This window comes from Sebastes fasciatus, chromosome 12, assembly GCF_043250625.1.
Source record: "Sebastes fasciatus isolate fSebFas1 chromosome 12, fSebFas1.pri, whole genome shotgun sequence".
NCBI classification, from domain to species: Eukaryota; Metazoa; Chordata; class Actinopteri; order Perciformes; family Sebastidae; genus Sebastes; species Sebastes fasciatus.
In genome coordinates, this window is record NC_133806.1 from 23,204,077 (window position 1) to 23,217,075 (window position 12,999).

Here is a 12,999-nt window from a genome sequence, read left to right on the forward strand (position 1 = left end):
CCAGAAGTGAAGCCAAAACGTTTTGATCGCCCCCTGGTGGCTGGCTGCAGTGTAGCTCATGAAGACCAACCCCTCTGATGGGACAAGTCAAGGTGCACGTCAAATAAATTTTCCCAAAGATAGTTTGTCATTTTAATATCATACTGATGTACTGTATGTTCAAGTGTTTTTCTGATAGGTTTGGTTGTAATTAGTTATTTGATGCTATAAAAAGGGGTGAAACATCATGATTGGCAGCCGTGATTCTCTCTCTCGCTGACAAGCTGTGGCTGCACTCGGCTCGCGATTGGTTGGGGGTGGGTGTGTGGGTGGGACTTCTATACCGCGGCTCTATCGCCCTATCATTACCGTGCAGCCTCTGCCTCCAAATGACGTCAAATCTCAAGATTGCACCTCCCGTATCAGGGATATTTTGGCTTATACACTATGAAACCACTCAAGAAACAATAACAAGCATGAGCTTTGAAAGATGTGAAAGGGTGTTTGTGTCCAACAGGTGCATTCTGATTTAACACCAGTGCAAACTGAGAGATATAGTGCTGCTTTTCAGAAGCATGCTATGTCATCACTTATGGGCCATCATCAGTTGATTTGTTTGTTGTTATTGTACTTTTATTTTATAGTATTCAGGATCCTATGGAGGGGCCGAGGCCTATGACAACATAAATCAGGAAAAAGGCAGAGATATACGGCATGGATGTGGGTCTCCAGTCCTTCACATATCATCATCTGTATGTGGTTCATAGGCCGTACAAAAAATATGTACGTGCCACTCCAGTAATTGCAAATGAGGTGAGATGCATTGCCATTGCACACTCACCAATAGCATTAGTCTAACTCTAGTAGTAGTCTTACTATGTAAAGGTCAAAGCTGCCATATCTTATACGCACAGTAAATTCAATTCCACATATTAACCTTACATCTAAAAACAAAATCATGTATGCAAATTATTTTACTCCTCTTTGGTATACGCAAAAATGTATAATAATTTGTCATTTAATCCCAAGTGTATATTAAACAACTTTACAAAAGCACCACATGGTGAAGATATAACACAGCTAATGAAACCAGTAGTTCATTTCCATGAATGAAATGACACCTGTCCCCATACAAGCAAACTGAAATGCTCATTGGAAGCACAGAGCAACCCGACCTCTCCTTTGATACATAACAGCATCTCTTCACCTGATAAATATCCCCAAGATCATTGTCATGGCGACAGCTGCTCCCACTTCCTCGTCTCCCTTTGCTGCCTCTAGTTCGGCTAATGTTGTGTGCACGCCAACCTCTCCTGGTAACAGAGACTAATCCACACCTGCCCATGAGCTGTCAATTTTGAGTTTTGTGCCTCAGCTTATCATCTGGCCCAGTCACCCATTTCAAAATACCCTACTTACAGTACACAATGTGCAAGGTCATAGACATAATTAAGGCTTGAACATGTGGTACTGAATTTCCAAGAAAATGCTTATTATATTCTGTTATTACAGCAAGGCACACATTAAACAAACCTGAAAAGTAAAGAAATTTCTCTCATTTTGATGTGTCGACTGTAACTGAACAGCAGGCTCATTCTTGTTCTTAACTGAGCGAGAATGACGTACTTAAGTTGTGATGTGGTTCGTCTCTTGAGTACGTATACCTTCCTCGAGATGAGCACTGAGATGATGACTAACACTTCCGTCAACGGTGCACGTCACTGACAGCGCTAAAAATAGACTGTACTGGAATGTGTCTGGAATTCTGGAAAATGGTGTGTGTGCCTGTGTGTCTTGCATTATAGTGTACCTGCTGTGGGTTTTGATGCGTGACTCAGATGTGCTTTTCTTCTTTTGTGTTTCTGTGACTGGTATGACATCCCACTGGTGTAGGCTGTGTGTGCAAATTACTGTATTTTCAGCTAGTGACATTCTGTGTCATTCTGTATCCATATGTTCCAACATGTGCATATGGGTGAAGCTGAATATACTGGAATGGTAGTTATATAACATGATAGAGACCTATACATCGTGTAGGGCTGTACCCCTCCTCTGACTTTCCACTGACATTGTTATGACTAGCTCCCCTGAGAAATAATGAGTGTTCCTGCCCTCTGTTGAAACATGCCCTACTTAATGGTCCATCCACCCATCTATCATCTATCTATCTATCTATCTATCTATCTATCTATCTATCTATCTATCTATCTATCTATCTATCTATCTATCTATCTATCTATCTATCTATCTATCTATCTATCTATCTATCTATCTATCCATCCATCCATCCATCCATCCATCTATCCATCAATTAATCCATTAATCCATTAATCCATCCATCCATCTATCCATCTATCTATCCATCAATTAATCCATTAATCCATTAATCCATCCATCCATCCATCCATCCATCCATCCATCCATCCATCTCTGTTTTTTATCCATCAATTAATTAATTTATCCATTAATCCTTTAATCTATCTATCTATCTATCTATCTATCTATCTATCTATCTATCTATCTATCTATCTATCTATCTATCTATTTATCTATCATCTATACATCCATCCATCCATCCATCCATCGCTGTCTTTTATCCATCAATGAATTCATTCATCCATTCATCCATTAATCCATCTATCCATATATCTATTTATCCATCCATCCATCTATCCATCAATTAATCCATTAATCCATTAATCCATCCATCCATCTATCCATCCATCTATCTATCCATCTATCTATCTATCTATCTATCTATCTATCTATCTATCTATCTATCTATCTATCATCTATACATCCATCCATCCATCCATCCATCCATCTCTGTCTGTTATCCATCAATTCATGAATTTATCCATTAATTTATCCATTAATCTATCTATCTATCTATCTATCATCTATACATCCATCCATACATCCATCTCAGTCTTTTATCCATCAATAAATTCATTCATCCATCCATCCTATCTATCTATTTTTGTCTTTTATCCATCTATTAATTCATTCATCCATTAATCCATCTAGGCATGAATGTTGAATCTTGAATGAATGAATGTCTTTCTGTTCAGCTAGTCCTTCAATCCAACCCTCCTCCTGTCTGGTTATTTATATTCGCCATTGAATCATATATTGTCATGGATGTGACGCTTGCGCAGTAGACAGCGTGAAAATCTGAATCATCGATGGAGATAGAGCGAGAGAGAGAGAGAGAGAGAGAGAGAGAGAGAGAGAGAGAGAGAGAGAGAGAGTGAGGTGACCGTAGAGTGATGGGACCCGGTTGAGGGAACAGCAGCGAGTGATCCCTCTCTGAGCTGCTAATGACAGGTAAAATGATGATTTTAATGATTTTGAAAGACTATTTCTGGTATTATTATAGAGGCTTCAGATGGATTGTTGATTTTGTATAAATAACATATCGGGAAAATCCTATTTCCTTCCTGCATGGACTCCTCGCGCGCTCCTCTATCAACTTGCACATCTGGAAGTATCTGTTCTTGGGGGGGGAAATGTCGAAACATAATGTTCTTTTTAAACTTTATGTTGTCACCTTTCTTTCACATATTCGCTGGTTTATATATTATTCATTTATGAGCGTTTTTTCAGGCGTTGGGATCCTAATCAGACGAAATCAAACTTCAACCCTATAAGCTTCTACCTGCAGATGTCATATTTAGAGGTTATATTTTATCAGGTGGTTAAGATTTAGTCTTTGATGCAAAGTGCGTCTTTCTAAGTTGAATTGAAACGCGTGCCTGTGTGTCTATTTGTGTCTTATGGGGGGTTGGGATGAGGTCTGTTTTCAGACTGGCGTCACATATGACGTCTGTGTGTTTTCCTGCTGGGCTGATGAGGGCTGGATGGAAAGAATGGCGTTCAGCACCACGGACAGCTCCTCCGGTTCAACGGTTCATAATAGGACATCTTGTATAGGCACGATTACTAATGCATTTTGGGGCATTTACATCTTCATTTTGATGATTGCATTGATTTTATTTTTCAAAACCTATGTTTGATTTAGGTCAAGATATAGGTCGATTTAGTTTGTGTGTTCTGGATGAGGAAAAAATGTCAAAATAAGAGTGGATACACCTGGATAAGACTCTCCTTGTTAGAGCCACATTATAGGTGACATCTGCGACCTGTGAGCTCATCTGAATTTAGTACATTTTGGCCTTTTTCACAGTTTGTTTTGGTGGTGTTATTATTTATTTATTTATTTCAGCTATTGATACATGGCATGTAATCAAATAACCTTATCTGTAAGTCAGTTTAGGCCATTTACGTTGTGTGTTTCTGTATGGTTGAATGTTGTCCCTGACCACAAGGTCAAAGGCACTGATGACATTTACAAGCACTGAAGCTAATTTTACACCCTTATTGTAAATTAAAATATGATAATGCAAAATTTGCCTTTTTTTAAATTCCTGACTCCATGTGTTTCCCTCTCAAGTGTAATGTTTTAGTGGGGATAGATTTAGTCTCTCTCTAACATGCAGTTCATATAGCAATCCCTCATATTTCCATATTTCTTGTTTTTCATTATTTTTCTGGATGATGAATATTTAAATTTTCTTGAATATATGCAGATGTGGGTATGAGTGAGACTTCACAGCATCTGGGCAGAACCAGATGTTCATGACAGTCCTCAGCAGGTACAAATTAAGCAGTAATATGATTAACACGAGGTACTTTACCAGGGAACAGCGTGTCTCATCTTAATGCAGAGTTTCCCTCATCACACTCATGTTATCTGACTAAAACCCTGACATCTCCCATATACTCCCATATGCTGTGTGAATTCATGTATGGCAATTTATTTAAAGTGGGACACTCTCAACCTCCTCTACACATTTTTGACCATCTATCATCTGTATTATCTCTAAGGGAATTTCTATAAAGAATAGAATATATGTTAGCTGTGTCTAGCCAATGTTTAAACTATACCCACAAAATGTTTACAATTACAACAACTCACAAAAACAGATATTACCTATGTGCTAATTGAGATTTGATCAATCTAATGAAATAGGTCAACCCTAAATCAAAGGTAGAGGGTGCTATATGCTTTAGAGACTGTCAAGCCTTTTGAGGGAAATATGTGATTTTGGACTTGACAATATAGCATCATAAGATACATGTAAATATGTAATGTCAGTTGTCAATGATGACTAAAAATAAAAAAACTGGTGATGTCCGTGATTCATTAATATATTTACACCTTTAAAAGTAATGCCTTCCTTCCACACAAGTTGTGTAACGACACTGATGGTGTCACAGGCTGGAGGTCAAAGATGCTCTTTTGTGCTAACCTATATCAAATTCCCTTATTATTATTGCACAGATTGCATCAGTAAATATCACAAATACTGTTTACGCTGACTTATCTCACATAATTGGGGAAATAGTTCCCTGATTAGTTTACCAGAAAGTGCCTCCAGATACAAGCCCAAATTTATTCCCTACAGTACTTAAGTCAACAACATGTTTTTCTTCAGCGGTGTGTAACCACTGCTACTTTACTTAACGTTACATCACCCACTGGTTGATAGAAAGCCCATTAAGTCACATCAGTTACAAATATTGCTTCTTTGTCCATTCACCGCACGAATCACAAGAGGATAGAATTCTGCTTTGGAACAATAACTTATAGTGTATCAATGTGTGGCTTCATTTAGTTTGACTTCTTTTGGCATTTATAAGAAACATTGCCAACACTTGGATCAATGTTTTGGTCCCAATTCTTGAGATTTAGGGTTAGGGTGCTAGCTGACAGAAACTTGAAACATAGTTATGTGCGTTTGTATAGAGGCACTGAGCTGTGAAATACCTCTGGATCTCAGATGGATACTGAGGGAATTGCGAGTGTGTGGAAAATATAATTTCCTGGAGCAGCTATTTTCCTGTCTTTTAATGTCATTTGTTTTATCAGGATGGAAGTTCTGTTTAGTTTTTTTTTTTTTATAGCAACAAAACAAAGAAAAAGGTAACAGATGATACAACACAAGTTGTAATACAATAGCTAGTTAGATTCCCTGAATGATCTTTATGTAAAACATTTGAATTCTGTAAAATCACAAGTTTGTGCAAATTACTTTCTTCTGATTGTTACTGATGCATTAAAAGTTGTATCTTTACAGAGCCTACCACATTGACATTTGATAGTATGTATAACATCACATTCAATGTGAGATATCTTATTTGGAAAACAATTAATTGTTATTTTTGTATATTTTTTGTTATGTGAATGGCAGACCTGATATTATCTGTCTTGTAAGACAAAAAGCATGATAAACGATAATCAGTACAGCATGCCATTTACATATCTTCTATTTGAAACAGGTGAAACTGAAAGATACTAAGTATGTTGCTTTATCTTTGATGTACAGCATAAAAAATATGTTTTTGGGGGATTTTGTTGTATAAAAAACAAACGAGAAGAAGGTTAATTCTGTGCATGTTAGGACTCTCTGTACTCAGCCGACACTATTATTGAATCTAAAAAGGAGGACCGATGCAACATTTCATGGCTTATTTCATAACAGCATAGAAGATAATGCATCATTAATCTCAATGTGCTGAGGCAGCCATGCCTTCAGCACAATGTCACATAATTTTCTGGTACTGTGTGTGTGTGTGTGAGGGTACATGCTTGTGTGTATGAATGTATAAATGCGCTGCATATCTGTGTGCGCATGTTTGAGCATTGGTAAACGCCGGAGAGAGTTTGTCCACAAACCGCGTGGGTGGTTCCTTAAAGCAAGGGTGCAGTCATGCATGTGTGTGTGTGTGTGTCCTCAAGCAGGTAGACAGATGTGAAGGATGACTTCCTGCTCAGAGATCTGTGGGTCGGAGTATGGTGAACAAGCTCAAGCCAACGGGAACTGCCAGCAGTATGGAGTCCGCTCCTACCTACACCAGGTAACACACACACACAGACACACATACTGTATATCCTGACACAATATCAACCATTCTCTTCTATCACAAACCCTTCATCTTCCCAGCCTCATATTGTAATCATTTGACTTTTTCTTTTTGAAACTTGAGGGTTTTAGATCTCTCGCGGGTTTCAGTTTCCATGTTTGGAATGTAAAACATATCTCTCTGATCTCTTCTCCAGTTTTACGAGGAGTGCACAGCTTCTATCTGGGAACGTGATGAAGATTTTCAGATTCAGAGATCGCCTAGCAGGTGGAGCTCTTTACTCTGGAAGGTGAGGTTAACCTTCAACAAAGACTGTATCTCATCTGCTGTTATTTGGGCTACATACTGTAATCGCCGCTTTATTCTTTCCCGCCAGGTCTGTCTCGCGTTCGGCTCCCTGATCTTATTCGCAGGACTCATTGTTGTTTTGGTGGGTTACGCCACTCCAGCCAGGATCGAGGCATTTGGCGAGGATGATCTCCTATTTGTTGACAGGTATAGGAACAATACAGTGTATTAACGGGAGGGAGTTAATGTAATATTTCATTTTCTTAAACAGCTATTCTGTATATTTATCATTCACAGTTGTAATGTGTATTATATCTTCTTCCATCTCATGTACATAATGGAGATCACATTGTTTTAGTGGAATGCACATGTAGTAGATATACAGGGCAACAAAATTGCAATAATTGAACAAAGGGTCTAGTTGTGCAACATATCCTCATACGACAGTAAGTATGATATCTTACGAAAAGTTTTTCTTCATTTCGTCCAATAACAAGTAACGCATATTGTCAATTTCCGCTCGTTACATCTTTTCAAAATAAAGTTCCGTCATCAAGGGAAGCAACTTGGTTAGGTTTGGCCAACAAATCTACTTAGGTTTAGGAAAAGGTAGACATGGTTAGGTCTAGGTAAAACAACTACTTGGTTAGGTTTAGGAAAAGGAAGACTTGGTTAGGTTTAGGCTGCAAAACTACTTAGTTAGGTTTAAGCAACAAAACTACAGAGTTTGGTTTAGGCAGAAAACTATTAAGTTAGGTTTAGGCAACAAAACTATTGAGTTTGGTTTAGGCAACAAAACTATTTAGTTAGGTTTAGGAAAAGATTGTGGTTTGGGTTAAAATAACTCTGGAAGTGGTGTTACTTAAGTATGGAATTTACATAAAAAATAAGTCAACATTGGGGTTAAAATAACTCCGGAAATGACGTTATTTATGTAACAGCCTGGCTCTCAGGACCATGAAAAATATGGAGACATACCGTGGTAACATTTAAATCAATTAATTCATTTAACCTAAAAGAATAAAATATACAGAAAAGAGGATCAAAAAGGTATGGAGTGTGAATATCAGTAGTATTAGTAGTGTAAGGTGTGCATGGAGGGTGTCAATGGTGTGTGCATGTTGTAAAATGTATAAAACAAACAAATCTAAAGCTTCCACATGGCCGGCAATGGTGTCTGCGGGGGAAAGAGAGAGAGAGAGAGAATGAGTCATCAAGCCCAGGTTTTTATAGGCTGGTAACACTGGGCCCATGTGTTCCCAGGAGGCCCTGATGGCACGTTAACAGAAACACTGTAAGCCACACTTAAGTACGGAAGTTACGTGACAAATAAGTCAACGTTTGGGTTAAAATAACTATGCAAGTGGCATTACTTAAGTAGGGAAATTACGTGACAAATAAATCAACGTTGACTTGTTTCACACGGGGTGTGAACAGTGGTGTCCTGGGGGAAAGTCTGGTGTTTTTTGACCCACCCATCCACCCTGACCTCCTCCCTACGCCGTGTTTGTAGCTCTTTATACTTCCTTATACTTCCTTCCCCGCTTATGTGGATTACATAAACAATTATTTTGTGGTATACATACAAATTACAGTGCATTACTTTTTGTAGGTATAGCTATGAACGGTGTATGAGAACAGTCTGAGTTGTGACATTTGAAAATAGCAGTAAAAAAAGGTTCTCACCAGGTGACTTTTTGGGCACAGACTTTAGACCTCTTCAGGTTCACAATCATTGTTTGCACAAATATTGATTTTTACACTTCTAATTAACGCTTTAAACTAATTGTCTTTTTCTCAAACAGCCATGCTGTCAGTTTCAACCGCGCACTGGATGTTTGTAAGCTGACTGGCGCCGTGTTGTTCTGTGTGGGAGGCACCTCCATGGCTGTGGGTCTCCTGCTTTCCGCTTTTGCCAAAAGCTACTCCAAAGAAGAACTGTTCCTGCAGCAGAAGTTTAAGGAGAGGTTGGCAGATCTGCACGCAACAGTGGGTAAGGTTTCACCCTTCTTCTGTCTTGTTATGACACAGTATGGAATGAAGGTTAAAAAATAAATGCCAAAGAGTAAGTGAAATGGTTATTCTTTACTGTTATACTGTATGAACATACCACATAGCAGAACTGCTTCTGTCACACAGGTACCCCCATAATGAGAGCACCGACCCCCGGAGAGGGAAAGGTGCCAGTCACGCTCTCCAAAGTCCAGAACATCCAGCCAGTGACCACAAAGTCGGAGACCTGACAGAAGTGCAGATGAAGGCATAAAGTGAAGAAGTGTGATTGATTTGGTGTGCAGACTGTGTGTGAGTGCAAAAACACGTGTGCGTGACGATCTACGTGTGCGTTTTCTTTTTCGAAAGGTCAGCTTACATGACGGATAGTATTGGTTCTTCATCTCTATTTGCTGTGTTTGACATTAAAGCTTAATTTCTAAGGTTATATATAGGTGCAGAGTTAATATAGCTTAGCAAAGTTTAAGCCCGATGTTTGAACACCAGCTGTATGAAAATCATAGTGATCTGACAAAAGCACATGCAGGTCCTGAGCCCTACCCAGAAAACAAACCACAGAAACAAATCGATAGAACACAGCCGCTGAACAACAACATCGTAGCTTGCACTGTGTATTTGTTTCTGTCGAGAGGATTCACATTTTGTAAAAGAGGATGGTGGTACTGCTGGAGGGTGTAGAGCAGCAGATGCGGTGTTGTTTGAAGTTATTGGTGATTGGCCCGCATTGCCAGAAAATGATCAAAAGGAGCACTGAACACAACAACCATTATCTCTGCCTATAGTGTCTAAAAGGACATCAGAGGATGAGTGTTTCTTTGTGCAGAATACTGGGTGTGTACTGGGTGTACATGTACCGTTTGTGCAGCGCAACTTCATTACAACACTCAGTGAGAGCTGTCAATCACAAACACACTATACGAGTACATGTTCTTTAGCTGAATACTTTTTCTAAGTTCTGTTTACATGCAACAAGCCGAGAGAAGTCTTCACGAATACTTGGCAAGAAGTTCACACATCATCAGAACAGATTAGAGATAAACACCGATTAGAACAGACCTTCAGGGTCGATTTCACACTGACATTTTCTTATTAGGCCTCTGACCTTGTCTTCTTCAGTGAATCTTCAGACAGGATCGATAGACGAGACCAGACAGACTGATGAAAGGTACATTGAACCGGACGGGGACATGCAGAACGACATAGTCTGTCACTTAATCAAGCAGATTGCTTTTTAGATAATACAAATAAGGCGTTCATCTCTCTTTTTTTGTTTTCCTAAACACTTCATTACCCATGCTCTTCCTTTTCGTTGTCTCCTTCCCTACCTGTGACAAACCGCAAAACATGTAGATACACAACTATCCATCCAGGCATGCACTTTTTTTTTTGCAACTAGCAGTCTTGAGTTGGTAAAAAAAAGAAAAAGAAGATGTGCAGGTGCTGCGTGTTGAAATGAAGACAGAGCGAGGGCGCACCGAGCGAGACAAACAACGTGACAGATTATGTTACATAACGGGGATGAAGGGAGTGCACTCAGCTCTCCAGTGAGATCACATCAGCTCCATCACGTTTGACAGCGCTCGTTGTTTACAGTCTGTCTGGATCCACAGATGCTTTCGACACAATAACTGCCTTCCTGTGCTCACACACAAAACTTGAAACTACATTATGCAGTAAGCTGAACAGCATGCAGTATGTATGTATCATCAAAGCTTTTTTTTTTAACTGGTTGCATATTCACTTGCGTACTACACAAAAAGTTACATCAAACAGGTTTTAAATGGATTGTTTTATTGGCACTCACACGCGCCGTAACTTTAACTTACAAGCACAACAAGCTGTTATTGGTCATGTTTTGCTGCTTTTTTTGTGTCTTTACAGTATGTATTTTAATATATATATTTTTAAATATTGTGACCATGCCACTTTAAATTGTTAGATTTGTTGTTTGCTTGTTTGTTTTAAATTCATTGCACACATACAGATACAGTACTGTAAAAAATCTGCATTTTTTGTTTATTGTACTTGATTAGAACAATGTTTTTGTGGTAGTCACAGTCCAAGTGCCATCAAGCTACATGCCTCCTACTGTGCGTCAATGCTGCAGGTCTTTCGGACAATATATCCTCTTCAAATCCATACAGAAACAATGCCAGATACATACTGTATTAAATAATATATGCTTATATACTTCTTATATAAGCACATATTATAAGCTATATAAGATACCGTATTGCTATGCTGGCTACCTATATTCATGTAAGTTGACCTTTCAACATCCCACGGCCTCCACTCTACTCTGTGATGTCAACACATTTGGTCTCAGATACAACACAAATATGTAGCTATAACTATGAAGAACAATAGACTAATAATTATTCAAGGAATTTACACAACAACTGTTAAGCTGCAAAGCATATACAGTACAAGAAGAAACACCAAGCTGGTAAACAATCCGTCATAAACAAACCCTGCAGTGTGGTCAGAGCGTTATTAATAAGTGATCAATAAATGTGCTGACATGTAGTTCCATGCTGTGAATTGTGAGTTCATTTTTATCCTTACATTGACCAAAGTTGAGTTCTGCATTGCAATCCCAAATCCACAACGGATATTCTTCTGCTCTTAATCTGACCATGTCCCAGTTTAAGTGTCTCCTGATGTAACCGTGGATTCTCCCAGTAAATAAAAAAAAGTATACTTATTGGAGGTTGGATTGGATAAAGAACAAATATATATATATATCAATGTCTACATACAGTAAGTCTATTTTTCAAAGAATACAATAAAATTGAAATATCCACAGCTCAAAATGTGTGAAGATTGTGTTTATCCTTTTAAAGCTGAAGTAGACGAGATTGGAGCAAATATGATTAAAAAAAGTTATTTTTATAAAACGGTCGCTATATTGTAACAGTAGTACATGAAACAGGTAACCTGAAAAAAAATCATGTGCCTCTGTGTCCTCTGGTGCTCCTAACAGCATCTGCAAGATTTCACAGACAGGAGGAAAACAAGCAGTAAGAGCTGATCTGAGGTCTGCTGTCTATGAGAGCCGGCTGTCAATCACTCGTGAACTCCGACCAAACGGTCAAACTAGGTAGCGCTGATCAAATATGAATCAATATTATGTTACGTTAATGCCTATTTCTCGCCTCAAATGTTTTCAGAATCATCTTGTAGTGCGCGGTTTAGCTGTAAAATAACGCAAAAAAAACAAACAATACATTTTTAAAGCCTGAAAACAGAGCCATGAGGGGATGCAGAAATCTATTCTCAGAACACTTGAATTACAATATGCTGAAAGGTTATTTTGGAATTTCTGCCTAATGATGCCAAAAATATACTGCCTCTTTAAAGAGGACCTATTATGCTTTTGTGTTTTTTCTCTTTCCTTTTGTGTGTTATATAGTTTTTTTGTGCAAGTAAAAGGTCTGCAAAGTCACAAAGCCCACAGCAAAGGGAGTTAGTTTCTCCCCCACAGAAACACTGCTCCTGAACTGCCTGAAATGCCTTGCCTGAAAAGTCCTGCCTTTTCTTCCGTACATGGTGATGTCACCAAGTAATACAATCTGCCTACAGTGGCTAGTTTGGCACACCCTCAAAAAAAGCTAGTTAGAGCAGAGCTGAAGTAGGGTCCAAAAAGTTAGGTTTCGGCTGACCAATCAGAGCAAACTGGGCTTTTTGGGGAGCGTGGTGCAGGAGCTCCAACAGAGCGTTTCAGACAGAGGGTGAAAAGACGTGCTGCAGCACAGCCAGTATGACAAAAGTAAAGCAAGTTTCTTTTTAACA

The 12,999-nt window shown here is 38.7% G+C and overlaps 1 protein-coding gene across 2 annotated transcripts; it reads left to right on the forward strand.

Annotated features, from left to right (window-relative positions):
- Window positions 1-3,169: 3,169 nt before the first annotated feature.
- On the forward strand, window positions 3,170-11,737 carry nrsn1 (neurensin 1). 2 transcript variants are annotated; one of them, XM_074654217.1, is made up of 6 exons: window positions 3,170-3,306; window positions 6,782-6,900; window positions 7,103-7,195; window positions 7,283-7,401; window positions 9,000-9,187; window positions 9,334-11,737. In XM_074654217.1, exons 2-6 carry the CDS (start codon window positions 6,802-6,804, stop codon window positions 9,435-9,437), a joined length of 603 nt encoding a protein of 200 aa, XP_074510318.1. In that variant the 5' UTR covers window positions 3,170-3,306; window positions 6,782-6,801; the 3' UTR covers window positions 9,438-11,737. The 2 variants fall into 2 exon arrangements, with proteins under 2 accessions (XP_074510318.1, XP_074510319.1); XM_074654218.1 differs by having other exon boundaries at window positions 3,194-3,306; window positions 6,785-6,900.
- The last annotated feature ends 1,262 nt before the right edge of the window (window positions 11,738-12,999 follow it).